We start from the raw sequence: 13,461 nt of genomic DNA on the forward strand, positions 1-13,461 counted from the left end.
ACTGCTGTTCTTTTGTGCAGTACACATGGATATTTTTTTGTGCCGCTTGTCATTATGGGTCGTAATTTATGACTTCGTAAATCCATAGATAATCCTAGGGGATGGTCCTTTGTCTTTGCACGCTTCGTTGGTGCTGGTGTTGGTGCATTATTATCGGCAAATATTTTATCCTGATCATCAGCACAAGAAGCCATTTTTACGGATTAATTCAAATTCAAATTCACGAAAGCGACCAAAAGAACCGAAAAGGTCAGCGTCTTACGGAAACCTACATCTAGGGTGAAATAGGAAGAAACAAGCGAAAGATTGAAAAAAATGGGTGTGACAAATTTCAAACACATGCTACGAGTTTAAATGGTTCCACGAGACAAAATATATAACACAGGTTCCGATTTTATCATTTTTATATGAAGTATGTATCCAATTATAGAGATGTCGTTGATTAAAAATATTTTAAGAACACGAGTTTTCTCGTAATCCGCAGTCCAAGAGCAGACTACGTGAACACGAGAATTCTCGTGACCCGCCTTCAAGCGTTTGGTACTCAAACACGAGAATTCTCGTGACCCGATCACAAAGTGTAGTAGCGCTTCCTGTATTTGGATAAATTGCCCAAAATATATTTTCTTTTGATGAATTGTTGAAACTCTAAGATTTAATTTTATATCAAATGGGAATCCACTTGACAAAACTATCTTTCCGTTGTGAGAAATAGTTTTCTATATGTACATATACTATCAACAGATAACCCATTTCTGTGTTATTCGATTCAAATTCAAAATAACACTAATGATTTTACCGAGTAAATCATCGAACTTAATTCAAAATTTCATTTCATGGAAAAAAGGCCAGCTGGACTTCTTCAGGTCAGCGAACATCTTTGTCACTGAGAAAGCTGTAACGAAATTATTGGAAGAAGGGTTTCCAATCTTGACTTCCCAAAGAGTACAAAAAAAACTACATATTTGAATATTAAATGTGTATGATTCAACATCAACTGAACTGGTAAACATCAGTTAGAATTTAACCTAACTACATATGTAAACTGTATATGAAAACGTTTTAAAAATTTTAAATTATCACAACAGAAACTCTCAAGGGTTGATGTATGCAATGTTGATGCATATAAAATGATTCAAATTTACATTCTGAAATAATGTGAATATTTAAAGTGACCCTGTAAATATAATTATAAATGAATTATTTAATATAAAAAAAATAATATCAATTTATTCCAAAAAATATTCAATACAAACATAAATATCTATAGAAAAATAAATACAAAACAAGGTTAATCCTATAAAAAAATGTCTATGAATAATCTTTGCACTCTTCAGTGGGTAATCGTTTTAATTTACAATATACAGATTTTTGAACACACGACTAATTTTGAATAGGACTTAAGAGGGCTGTACACCCGAAACCTTAATTTTGTTGCCGTTCCTTTCTTCGAAATATATATTGAGTGAATGCGACAATATATATATCAATATATATATTGAGTGAATGCGACAGTTGCGCTTCGACCAAATAATACGTATTTTAAATCAACAAAATCGAGGTTTCGTTTTCTCCTATTTTCTCCTCCAAAACTGGACCAATTTTTAAAAAAATTTCATCATCGGTATGAGAAAGATATTTTCTGTGCAACTATGCGCGTATTTTTTTTTAAATCGACCGTTAAATAAGCACGCTGGACTCTTTTCGTGGGTGTAAAAAAAAGAGGCGATTTTATAGATGTTTGGCGGCTCCTAGCTCCTATAAAATATAACTAATCAAAAAAATAAAACGATAGATGCATCCCAATGGTGGATATCCATAGCATATTAAAAAATAATTTCTCTAGTACCATAATTGAGGAAGGGAGAAGTGTAATACGTTTGTATGGACAAGGCGCTGGTGTCCAGCCCTCTTAAACTATACATATATCACCACTGAGTGCTTTTTCCGTTTCGTGAAGTTTCATATGCTTTACTAATTTGGATTTAGACAAGAATGACTGCAGACAAATGACACATTTGCGCGAATTCTCCTTAGTATGAGTGAGCATGTGAGACAAGAGGTAGAACCTACGAGCGAACACTTTGCAACAAACGTTGCATTTGTGTGGCTTTTCCCCGGTATGAAGCTTCATGTGAAACACCAGGTTAGACTTGCGAGCAAACATTTTAGAGCAAGTGAGGCATTTGAACGGTTTCCCTTCTATGTGAAGCTTCATATGCGCCACCAAATTAGATTTACGTGAAAACGATTTGAGGCATGTGCCGCATCTGTTTGGATTCTCCACGCTGTGGATGAGCATGTGTTCCACCAAAGTGGATTTGTTTACGAACAATTTCAAGCAGGTTTCACATTTGTGGGTCTTTTCCCTGTGATCTTTCATATGTATCGCCAGGTAAGATTCGTTTTCAAAACATACCAAGCACAAGTCACATCTGTGTGATTTCTTCCCAGCGTGATCGTTCATGTGTATCGCTAATTCAGATTCGTTTTCAAATGACATGAAACATATTTCGCATTTGTGTGATTTTTCCCAGGTGTGGTAATTCATGTGAACGACCAAATTGTGTTTGCGGGCAAACGTTTTTGAACATATTTCACATTTGTGCGGTTTTTCCCCATTGTGAATGCTTATATGTCTAACTATGCTCTGTTTGAATGGGAATGATTTTGAACAAATGTCACATTTGAAGAGTCGTTCGCTGGTGTGAAATCTCATGTGACGGGCTAAATAATAATGACTCAAAAACGACTTGAGACATATTTCGCATTTGTACGGCTTGTGACAGTCGGCTTGTGCGTGTTCAAGTAAGGACACTTTATCTTCAAACGATTTCAAGCACGTGTTGCATGTGTACTGTTTTATCCCTCCATGAATGTCCAAGTGTTTCGTCAAGCAGAATTTGCTGGTGAACGATTTAGAGCAGATACTGCATCCATAAGGTTTTGGCTTACATTGATTTTTTAAATGTGAAGCAAGGGTATATTTACTTGCATACGATCGTGAGCACGTTTCACATTTATACGGCTTGAAACGTTCATGAGTGAAAACGTGCTTCTGTAGGTGAGCTTTACGACAGAAAGCCTTCGAACAAATATCACAAGTATGCTTCGGCTCACCGTGTGTTTTCAAATGTTGACTCAATGACTTTTTACCATGGAAACATTTAAAACAAACATCACATTTGTGATGCTCGATGTGTGCAACTAAGGCATATTTGTCTGCATACGATCGTAAGCATGTGTCACATTTATAGAACTGTAAGCGTTCGTGGGTATTCATGTGCTTCTGCAAATGAGATTTACGGCAGAAAAATCTTGAGCAAATGTCACATTTATATTTTGGATGGCTGTGGATTTTCAAATGTTGACTTAAAGCTGGTTTACAGTTGAAAAGTTTGAAACAAATGTCACATTTGTGATTTTTTACCCCGGCGTGAATTTCCATATGGTTCGCCAACTTGGATTTGAATATAAACGATTTTAAACAGATTTTACAATTATACGGCTTCTGGTCAAAATGCACAAAAACATGTACCCGCAAATTCGATTTGTCCTTGAAATTTTTACCACAATGATGGCATTCAAAATTGGAATTTTTTTGGGAAATTTTATTTTGTCTGATCGGCAGCACTTTCGTTAATTGTTTTTTAGTATGAAAAATTGGTAAAACCTTTGCTCCATCAACCTACAACGAAAAGAATTTGTTTTAAAACAAACATTTTTTTTAATATAGGTTTTTCATTCCAAATTGACCCTATTTCGTTTCAAATTAAACATTTTTCATTTCAAATTGACATTAAAATTTTATTTTTATTTTTTATTCAATCAATCTATGTACACTCGTCATTACAGATCACCCCAATGCGACGAGTGTACTATACAGATCAAGAAACACACCAAATTATATATTAACCGTTTGCCCGCGGCCATCTTCTATGGAAGCTTTGGGCGACAAGTCTGTAACGCGGCTGTCTTCCATAGAATTTCTGAACTTTGCACGGGATTTTGAGGCTCATATGCGCCTATTTCAACTGTTTTAAGGTTCAAAATTGGTTGAATATATTACTGAGAGTTGAATGATATCTATTCAATTTGCTTAAAATGAATATATACCAGTCAAAACTTAGTTTTTTGTGGAACCATACTGAAACCTCGTTTAGGTGACGTCACGTCTTCATACAATTATGAAGAATGATTATTTGACAATTAAGCCAAAACTACGAGATATATTATGTATTTTATTGTTTAAAATAATACTTTGTGTTAATTAACATATCTGGTTACTGGAGTAAATATTAAAATCTGTATTTAAGGTCGAAAACTCGATTGCCAAATTCGCGAAAAAGGTGCCGCGGACAGGGCTTGTTCAATATATTTATTGCCGCGGGAAAAGGGCTAATACATAATTATTACATAATTCGAAATTATACATGACATCTATGGTCAAACATAGTAAAGTGCGTGGCAAACATCGTATACATACAATACGATCAACAAACATTTATACGACAATACGAATTTTTATACAATAACCATCCACAGATACATCTTTGAAGAGAAACCCGGCAAATCTTGAGATATAACATAATATATCTCAAGATTTTGCGAGGGAAAATGGGGAGGGAAAGTTAATTTTGCAGGAATCGTTTCAATGAAAATCAGAAAAATTGGCAAACTCCGACCTGGTCACAAACTCAAGTCACAATGTGACTCGAACTCGTAACCACACTGACCATAGCAAGATATGCTAACCACAAGTCCATGCTGCTGGTTGTGAAGGTTTAATTTGAAATAAAAAAGGGTCAATTTTAAATGAAAACGGGTCAATTTAGAACAAAAAACCTGTATATTATGTATTCATATAAATAAATTTTACCTGTAAATTATCATTGGTATCCTTCATATTTGTGATAATGGGACATATTGAATCCATTGATACATTGTTCATCTTTGAATCGTTTTTGAACTCAACGGACAACACTCTTCCAGTACCCCGATTACAGACATAGGAACGGTGGTTGTATGGTAGTGAAGTACTAACAAACTCTTCCTCCCAATTTAAATCATCCAGTACAACTTCTTCGGTTTTGATATTTAAAGACTCGGCCAACCTCAGTCTTAGTATTTCATCACTACGAAAACAGATACTCTTAAATCTAGCAACCATTTCCAAATTTGATTCGCATGACATACAAATCGTATCTGGCAGACTGTCTCCTTTATGCACCTATAATATAAATGAAGGCTGCAATTACATAACATCAACATCATTGAAACGATAGTAATTTCTCCAGACCATATCAAATTGGGGTAAACACCAAGAATAGCACCAAAACAACTTTGTGGATCTAAATGATAGTGAATTATATGCTCAACGTTTTTTGTATGTAAATGCCAGGCGACACTATTCTTAGTGTTTACCCAAATTGGATTAATTCGGTAAAATGCACTCGAATAAAAAATAAATGCAATAATTGTTTATAAGGTATTATTTGGAGCAATATGCTATATACAAATGAACCAACCTTTAGTTGACAACAGCTCCAAATCCGCTGCACTAGGGAACCTGCATTATCAAAGATGAAGACAGACGATGTGGCTGGTGTATGAGATAAACAAAGTCGACAGTCCATCACAAATCCCAATGCACTTATTTTTGTTATAAAATTGCTATTCCAACCTACGAGCCTTAACAGATGTCTGATAGCAACGTTCGTTTTATCAACTGACGTTTGACAGCTAATACTGACATGTTGTCAAAATGCAGGGATGACATCACTTCATTCGATAGCTACTTTTAATATTTACACATGTTCGTTACATAATGATTTAATTTTTATTCGAATTTGAATAATAACTTAATGTAATGATTAAAACGTCTTGCGAGGCCGTCGAGGTAGATTGATCGTGATGGTTAAGACAGGCCCACTCCCAGAGCCATCAGCTCAAAAACAATATTAATTATTTTAAATCTGCTACCCAATTCATTGTTTTGGACATTGTGACAGTAATCACAGTAAATATCGTGTAGGAATATAGCACGACTTGTGCTATTACGAATCAAAGGCAGTGATCTCATCATCGATCCTGTACAAACATGCATAACTCAAGGGCAACGTCCCCTTTGACCATTCCAGAAGAAAGAGTTCATCGCTCGATCGTTAAACCAACGAAACTCAACAGTGATGTTATCAGGAAACTGTAACACGTGTCCTAAAAAGTCGTTTACGCGTGGCACACGATCCCATTCTCAAACGAACGACGTCCTGGCGCTGACCCCACAGCTATAAAACACACGCCTCGAAAACAGGTCAACACACGTGTCCTGGAAACGAAGACAAAGCATCTGCACACGGCACGCTTCAAGCGAGAATGTATATAAAGCTGAGACTTTTTAAAGCTTTCCAATTATTATTTTTATCATCGTATTTCCAAACATTGCTCAATCTACTTTTTCCATCATGACTACCTAAAAAAATTTACAATCAACGTTCAAAACTACTCGACAAATCCACTAAGTTACAAATAAAAAACTCACCCATACAAAGTAACTTGTTTCGGTAGAAACAGAGGCTCATAAAAATATTCTAGTCGGTTTGTTGCAAAATTTTGTTTCGCCTCTACATACTTCTATCATCCTCTGTCGACTTTGATATGTGAGTAAAATAAAAACGCTTAAAATTTTCACTTAATATGAAGCAATTTTTATATATCTGAAATAAACATGGTAATTAATATATTACGCATGAAATCTGAATTAAAAAATTAAAATAAACAAATTTTAAAAGCATCTATCCAATACATCTTTTTGTAGTTAAACAGAAAACTTATTTTCAAAAAATAATCTAATAATAATGAAAGTTTATATTTGGTGGATGTGGCCTTCTGACCACAAATAAACATGTTTTCATTGACTAAAAAAACCACATAAATAGTTATATACCTATACATATATTAAAATGCTTATACAAAATATTACAGATACTATAATATATATGAAGGATTGGTATATAAAGAATCGTTTTTTAGTGCAGAAGGATTATATTTTCTTTTTTCCAAAAAAATATATTGATAGATATAATAATATAATAACTGGACAAGATACAAAAGTTCATCAGCAGATAATGGCTATCCCTTCATGCGGATTTGGTCTTCTAACCACAAATAAACATGTTTTCATTATGATAATATAAAATAATTGAAAATGCTATTTCAAGATTTTTAAAATCGAAACCTTGTAACCTTCAACGAACCGAAATTCTTCCATTTTTACTGCTTATTTGAATCACAATTTAATTCAATGAAAAACAGTACTGACTAATTCATTCGAGGCATATAAATAATTTGCAAGTAAAAAAATATAAACCGAAACAAATCTTACAATTTAATTACTTATATCAACTGCATTTTTATTTCATGTCTAACCAATTTGAATTCGAAAGCAAACAAATAAACGTAATAGACTTTCCACTATCGTGCTGCTTCGTATGCCTCATGACGTAGGCTTTATTTGGAAGCAACAACAAGCAAATGTCATCTGTATGGTTTCACATCATTGTGGATCAGTATATGCGACTTGAAACTGGATTTACAAAATAAATACTTCAAACATGGAAATTAGGGCTACCAAATATACGAATATTTAAATGAAATTTTAGAAAGGTGAAGATATTATTAAAATTTTAAGATAATCCTAATATGGTACATCAAATAGAATCAAATGTGCTGTAGATTGAAAATAAACATTGTAAGTTCGTATAAAAAGTATACGAATACAAAGATTTGAGACCCCTAATGGAAACCAATTGCGATTTGTAAATGAAGCATTGAAAAGATTCTCTCCGATGTGAATCTTAGTATGCGACTTGGGTGAATCTTAGTATGCAGATATGCGGAAGCCTTGTGTTGGATGACCACATTTTGCAGTATCAGACAGAAGATTTTAATTTGTATCAAGTGTGTCCATTTGAAAATAATATTCTTGAAACTTCATATAGCAGAGTTTAAGCCTTAAGAGGGCTGTACACCAGCGCCTTGTCGTATTCAATAATTCGTATTCAATAAATATATTATTAAATTCAAATCCTTCTAATTATTTCATTACAAAATTATTTAAAAACACATTGAAAAAAGTTTGTGACCACTATATCGTTATTTACAATGACGCACATACAGCGTACAATGATGCAGCGCACACAACACAAATTTGTCCTCTAATAATAAATTTTTATTATTAGAGTTATATTATCCTCTAATAATAAAATTTTATTATAATCCTCTAATCTAATAATAAATTTGTACTAATACGAAATTTTTCCTCACAATTTTACCGGTTTAAAATTCACCACACATCCAATTAACCCTTTTAAACGAAATCAAAAAATAGTGTAGCCAGAACACTATCCTAATAAACATTTTTCAATAGAAAATACTTAATATAATATAGTATTAACAGTAGAAAAAAATTCCCAAGTGAAAATACGTAATTTTGACTTTTGATTTGAACTGTACGACTACTTAGAGAGATTTGAAAGTTGAAAAGTACTACAAATGAAAGATAAAATACCCGACTGTAGATTCCAATATTCATTTTGAACAGAAAATTAACAAATTTTGAGAAATCGACCGAGCAACACCAAGATATAGAAAAATCGCGCGATTTAAAAAACACATATATCTCCGAATCTCGAGCCAATCAACACTTTTTATTACCAGATTCGTGTTCACTGGGCATAGATCTATAAGAAAAGTCATATCTCGTCTCTGAAACATTTTTCGTGTCGAACAGTGTAATCAGTGGTAATAAAAGTCAGTGAAAACAATTGATAGTGAAAATTTATTGCTTCACAAAAATTCTATTATAAATGTAAAATATTTTCCAAAATTATTTTTACATAAAATTATATTGTTTAACAAATATTCAATTTTTCATAACAGAAAAGTAAAATTTATTCAAACACTAATATCACAGATTCTCATTACATATAGTAGCACGGCTACCAAAGGTCTAATTTACTTACGCTAAAATTTCCACTTCATACCAATAAAAGCAATAGGTTGTGATTAAATATTTAATTACAGTTAAAATAGCGGGTGGAACCCAACTTAAGATGAATCTCACAAAATTGTAGATACTTAGTACATATGTACTGTCAGAATAATTTTATAGTAAAAGTACCAACGACCACTTAATAAAAAAATATTTTTTAAAACAGTACTTTTTCAGTCATTTAATTTTTTAATTTTTAAAAGTATTACCAAGAAGTTTGATTTTTTTTACATATTATCTCATCAACATTTATGAGTTATAAATGGTAAACGGACTACTAGTCATATGTAAACCAGTTACAGGACAACCGGTCGCTCTATATCGGTCACACGTGATCACCCGTCACACTAAAACTGGTCACACCCTAAAACTGGTCAAGAGAAAACTGGTCACACCCTAAAATCGGTCACGAGAAAACTGGTTGACCGATTTTGGGGTGTGACCAGTTTTAGTGTGACGGGTGATCACATGTGACCGATCTAGAGCGACCGGTTGTCCTGTGACCAGTTCACATTTGACTAGTAATCACCGAACCGTTATAAATAATATCAATACTTAAAAAAGGGCACATTCAGTGAATGACCATAAATAAAACCCGGAAGACCAAACATATGTAACCCGGTTAAGTTTATTTAAGAATTTAAATGAGTGCATGAAGAATTTGCTCGAGCTGTTTAATATCATTCTCATTTTGTAGATCGTTTGTTTGTTTGAGTTGTTAATGTGCAACTGAGATTTATTTTATATTGATAGATTACACGTTTGTAGAAATCAACCACCCAAATGAGTGTTCTCAAAGTCGAGACCTAACTAAATCACTTTTTATTACATATTACATACCTCCTTTGCGTTTCACTTGCGATTACAATTCAGGAAAAAGTTTGCCTCTTATCCGATCGTTTTCATACTTTGCCATATTGCTCATCAATACAAGTAAATGGATCCTCCGCCATTACGATAGAGATAAAATATCGTTTAAGAAGCGAAAATAGTTCGAAAATTTTTAATCTCGGTGACGTCTCGTAGTCATTAATTTTATACATAGATGGCGGTAGTAAAATAAAATTATTGGCATTTTTATTCAAAATAATAATTTTATATACAAATTATGTATAGAAGAGGTATTTTTTTAAAAAACTTTTTTTTAATATTCAAATCTTAAAAATATCTTTACTTATGTATATTTTACATATAATGTTTTTATTCACGCTGGGAAACAGTATATTCACCTGATGTCATCGAAATCCTAGTACTTTCGTTAAAATACGTGAAGATCTTAAATACATTCGATTTGATCATTCATCGGAGGAAGATCTTCACCGACTAGTACGGTTTTCCTATAGCTTACAAACTACTATGAACAAGCATATGACTTGTCAAGTTGCGTTTACATGTATAAGCTTTAGAACAGACATCACACTTGAATGGCTTCAACCCGGTATGAATACGCTGATGCGTTACCAAGTTTGATTTTTTCGAAAAAGTTTTCAGACAAACGTCGCATTTGAACCCAGTGTGAGTACGCTGATGGGTTACTAAGTACGATTTTTTAGCGAACGATTTTAGGCAAATGTCGCATTTAACCGGTTCCAGGTCACTGTGACCGACCATATGACCCGATAAGTTGCGTTTGCACGTAAAGGTCTTTTGGCAAACGTCGCACTTGAATGGTTTTAAGCCGGAGTGAGTGGCTATGTGGCGATTCAATTCGAAATTTCGTCTGAACGCTTTCTGGCAAATGTCGCACTTGAAGAATTTCACCCCGGTGTGAGTGTGCATGTGATCTGCCAAGATGCAGCTTCGTTTGAACGTTTTGAAACATGTGTGGCATTTGAACGGTCTCAGTCCGCTGTGGATGGCCATGTGGGACACGATGAGGGATCTCCGTTTGAACGTTTTCGAGCATATGTCACATTCGAACGGTTTCGATCCCGTATGAGTAAGCACGTGGTATTTCAATTCGCACTTTCGTTTGAACGGCTTTGAGCAAATTTCACACTTGAACGGCTTTAGCTTGTTGTGAGTATCCATATGGGATATCAAGAGTTGTTTCCGCTTGAAGGTTTTCGAGCACGTTTCGCACTCGAATGGTCTCACACCGTTGTGAACGAGCTGGTGTATTTCTAAATACGATCTGAGTATGAATGACTTGGAGCAAACTTCGCATTCGAAGGGTTTCAAACCGGTGTGGATTCGTTGATGAATTATTAAATTTGATTTTCTTGTGAATGATTTTAAGCAGACGCTGCATTGATATGATTTTGTGTCCGTTAACGTTTGTATCTCTAATCGGGTTTCTTGAGATGAATTTGTACGTATCTCTGATTGGGTTTCTTGAGATGAATTTGAACAAAAATCACGATACGGCAAGTGTTTTGTAGTCTGTGAAGATGAATTCTTAGAGGAGTCATCCTCCCAAATTAAGTCGTCTAATATGACTTCTTCAATTTTTACACTCGTCCCCCTGTCTAATCTTCGTCTTCTTTTTGCATCGTTTTGAATGCATGTACTTTTGAAGCTGATTAACAGATTCAAATTGGATTCACATGTCGAGCAAATTGTATTCGGTAAATCATCGTGCTCTTCCACCTGTGAAAAAGTGTGGTGTTTGATTATTATGTTAAATTACATTATCAATATGTTGATGTAATTAACTGACGCGAAGTCGACAGCTGCTCCATATTTGTTGCTCCAGTGGATGAGGGTTGTTGAGGATGAAGATGAATGATTCCGCTGGGTTAGAAGTGAGACAAAGACGGCACTCCATTTCATTTGCAAACTGTCACCATTTAATGTTATTCCAACCTATAAAATTTGACACTCATGCATACCAATCGTTTGGTGTTTATGTTCCATTTTTTATTTAAGCTGGCAGGATGGAACGTTACAGTTATTGGCCCCTTTGATAGTTTTTGCAACTTTTATTTTAAAGTTATGTAGGAATCTCGTCGTCGTCATCGTCATCGAAACCTTCGAGAATATTCCGCAACAACAAAATACATCGAGCGGAACAGCATCAAGCATTCCAGAAAATACTACGCCTCGACGAAAGCAAATTCCTCTTGTACGCATCAACAACTAAAAGCTCGTACGACCACTTTCATCAAGCATTCCAGAAAATACTACGCCTCGACGAAAGCAAATTCCTCTTGTACGCATCAACAACTAAATGCTCGTACGACCACTTCCATCAAGCATTCCAGAAAATACTACGCCTCGACGAAAGCAAATTCCTCTTGTACGCATCAACAACTAAATGCTCGTACGACCACTTCCATCAAGCATTCCAGAAAATACTACGCCTCGACGAAAGCAAATTCCTCTTGTACGCATCAACAACTAAATGCTCGTACGCATCAATAACCACTTCCATCAAGCGTTCCAGAAAATTCTACGCCTCGACAAAAGTGCATTCCTTTCTTACGCATCAACAAACCACCACCATCGGTCAGGCGATTCCAGAAACACTATAAAAGGAGGTACAACCCAAACAACCCCAGTCGACCCACAGCAGCAAGCGTCGACATACAGCTCCTGACCAGCCACCACTACACTACGCGGACTTGGAAGATCAACCAGCCGGACGAGCCAGCAACACACTGCCGTATCCAGAGACCTTCCGAACATAGCCGAACAACGAGCCAGCAACACACTGCCGCATCCAGAGACCTTCTGAACATAGCTGAATGCCGAGCCAGCGACACTCTACCATATCCAGAGACCGCTGAACGACATACTTTTACCAACAATTAACCATACTTGTGTATACGTGTTACTACCAAATAAATACCACATTCAACATATAGTTGTATTAATACCGAACACAGACGAATCTGTCTACAATACATGGCGGACTGGTGGTGAAGAAGACCTTCACAATAAGACTAGTTCCCATAGTTATATCGCCATATTATCAATATTATCAGGTGGGCAACAACTATAGTGTTACTCAGTAATATTAAAGAATTCTTATTTTTAAATTTTAAAATATAGGTGATCAATGACTATTGCAGAAATCAATAATTTGAATATTTCCTTTATTTTGTTTTGCTAAATAAAAAAACACAAACTCTAAGCTATTGGTGTCCATGAATGTTAAGTTCCATAGGTTGCAATAACATTAAACACCAACAAACTGGCAGACAAAATGGAGTGCCGTCTTTGTCTCACTTCTGCACCAACATAATCATTCGTTGCTCATCTACAACAAGCCTCATTCACTGGAATAACAAATATGGAGTAGCTGTCGACTTCACATCGATTGATAATTAAATCTTAATTTGACACATTATACACCACAGGTCAGAGAAATGTTATAATAATAGAAGTGGCTTTAGGCGTCATATTGTTGTCAAGTGAAGATTGTCCACAGACAATCCTAAATAATTTTAGCTTCAAGGTCTGTTCAT

The 13,461-nt window shown here is 34.8% G+C and overlaps 2 protein-coding genes across 2 annotated transcripts; both read right to left on the minus strand.

Annotated features, from left to right (window-relative positions):
* Positions 1 to 1,210: 1,210 nt before the first annotated feature.
* LOC143913051 (uncharacterized) lies at positions 1,211 to 5,882 on the minus strand. Its single transcript, XM_077432563.1, has 3 exons — positions 5,529 to 5,882; positions 4,880 to 5,230; positions 1,211 to 3,688 (listed from the first exon to the last, which is right to left on the minus strand). Exons 1-3 carry the CDS (start codon positions 5,634 to 5,636, stop codon positions 1,913 to 1,915), a joined length of 2,235 nt encoding a protein of 744 aa, XP_077288689.1. The 5' UTR covers positions 5,637 to 5,882; the 3' UTR covers positions 1,211 to 1,912.
* Positions 5,883 to 8,820: 2,938 nt separating this feature from the next.
* Positions 8,821 to 11,869, minus strand: LOC143913397 (uncharacterized). Its single transcript, XM_077433140.1, has 2 exons — positions 9,587 to 11,869; positions 8,821 to 9,368 (listed from the first exon to the last, which is right to left on the minus strand). Exon 1 carries the CDS (start codon positions 11,081 to 11,083, stop codon positions 10,397 to 10,399), a length of 687 nt encoding a protein of 228 aa, XP_077289266.1. The 5' UTR covers positions 11,084 to 11,869; the 3' UTR covers positions 8,821 to 9,368; positions 9,587 to 10,396.
* Positions 11,870 to 13,461: the final 1,592 nt, after the last annotated feature.

This window comes from Arctopsyche grandis, chromosome 6 (assembly GCF_051622035.1).
Source record: "Arctopsyche grandis isolate Sample6627 chromosome 6, ASM5162203v2, whole genome shotgun sequence".
NCBI classification, from domain to species: Eukaryota; Metazoa; Arthropoda; class Insecta; order Trichoptera; family Hydropsychidae; genus Arctopsyche; species Arctopsyche grandis.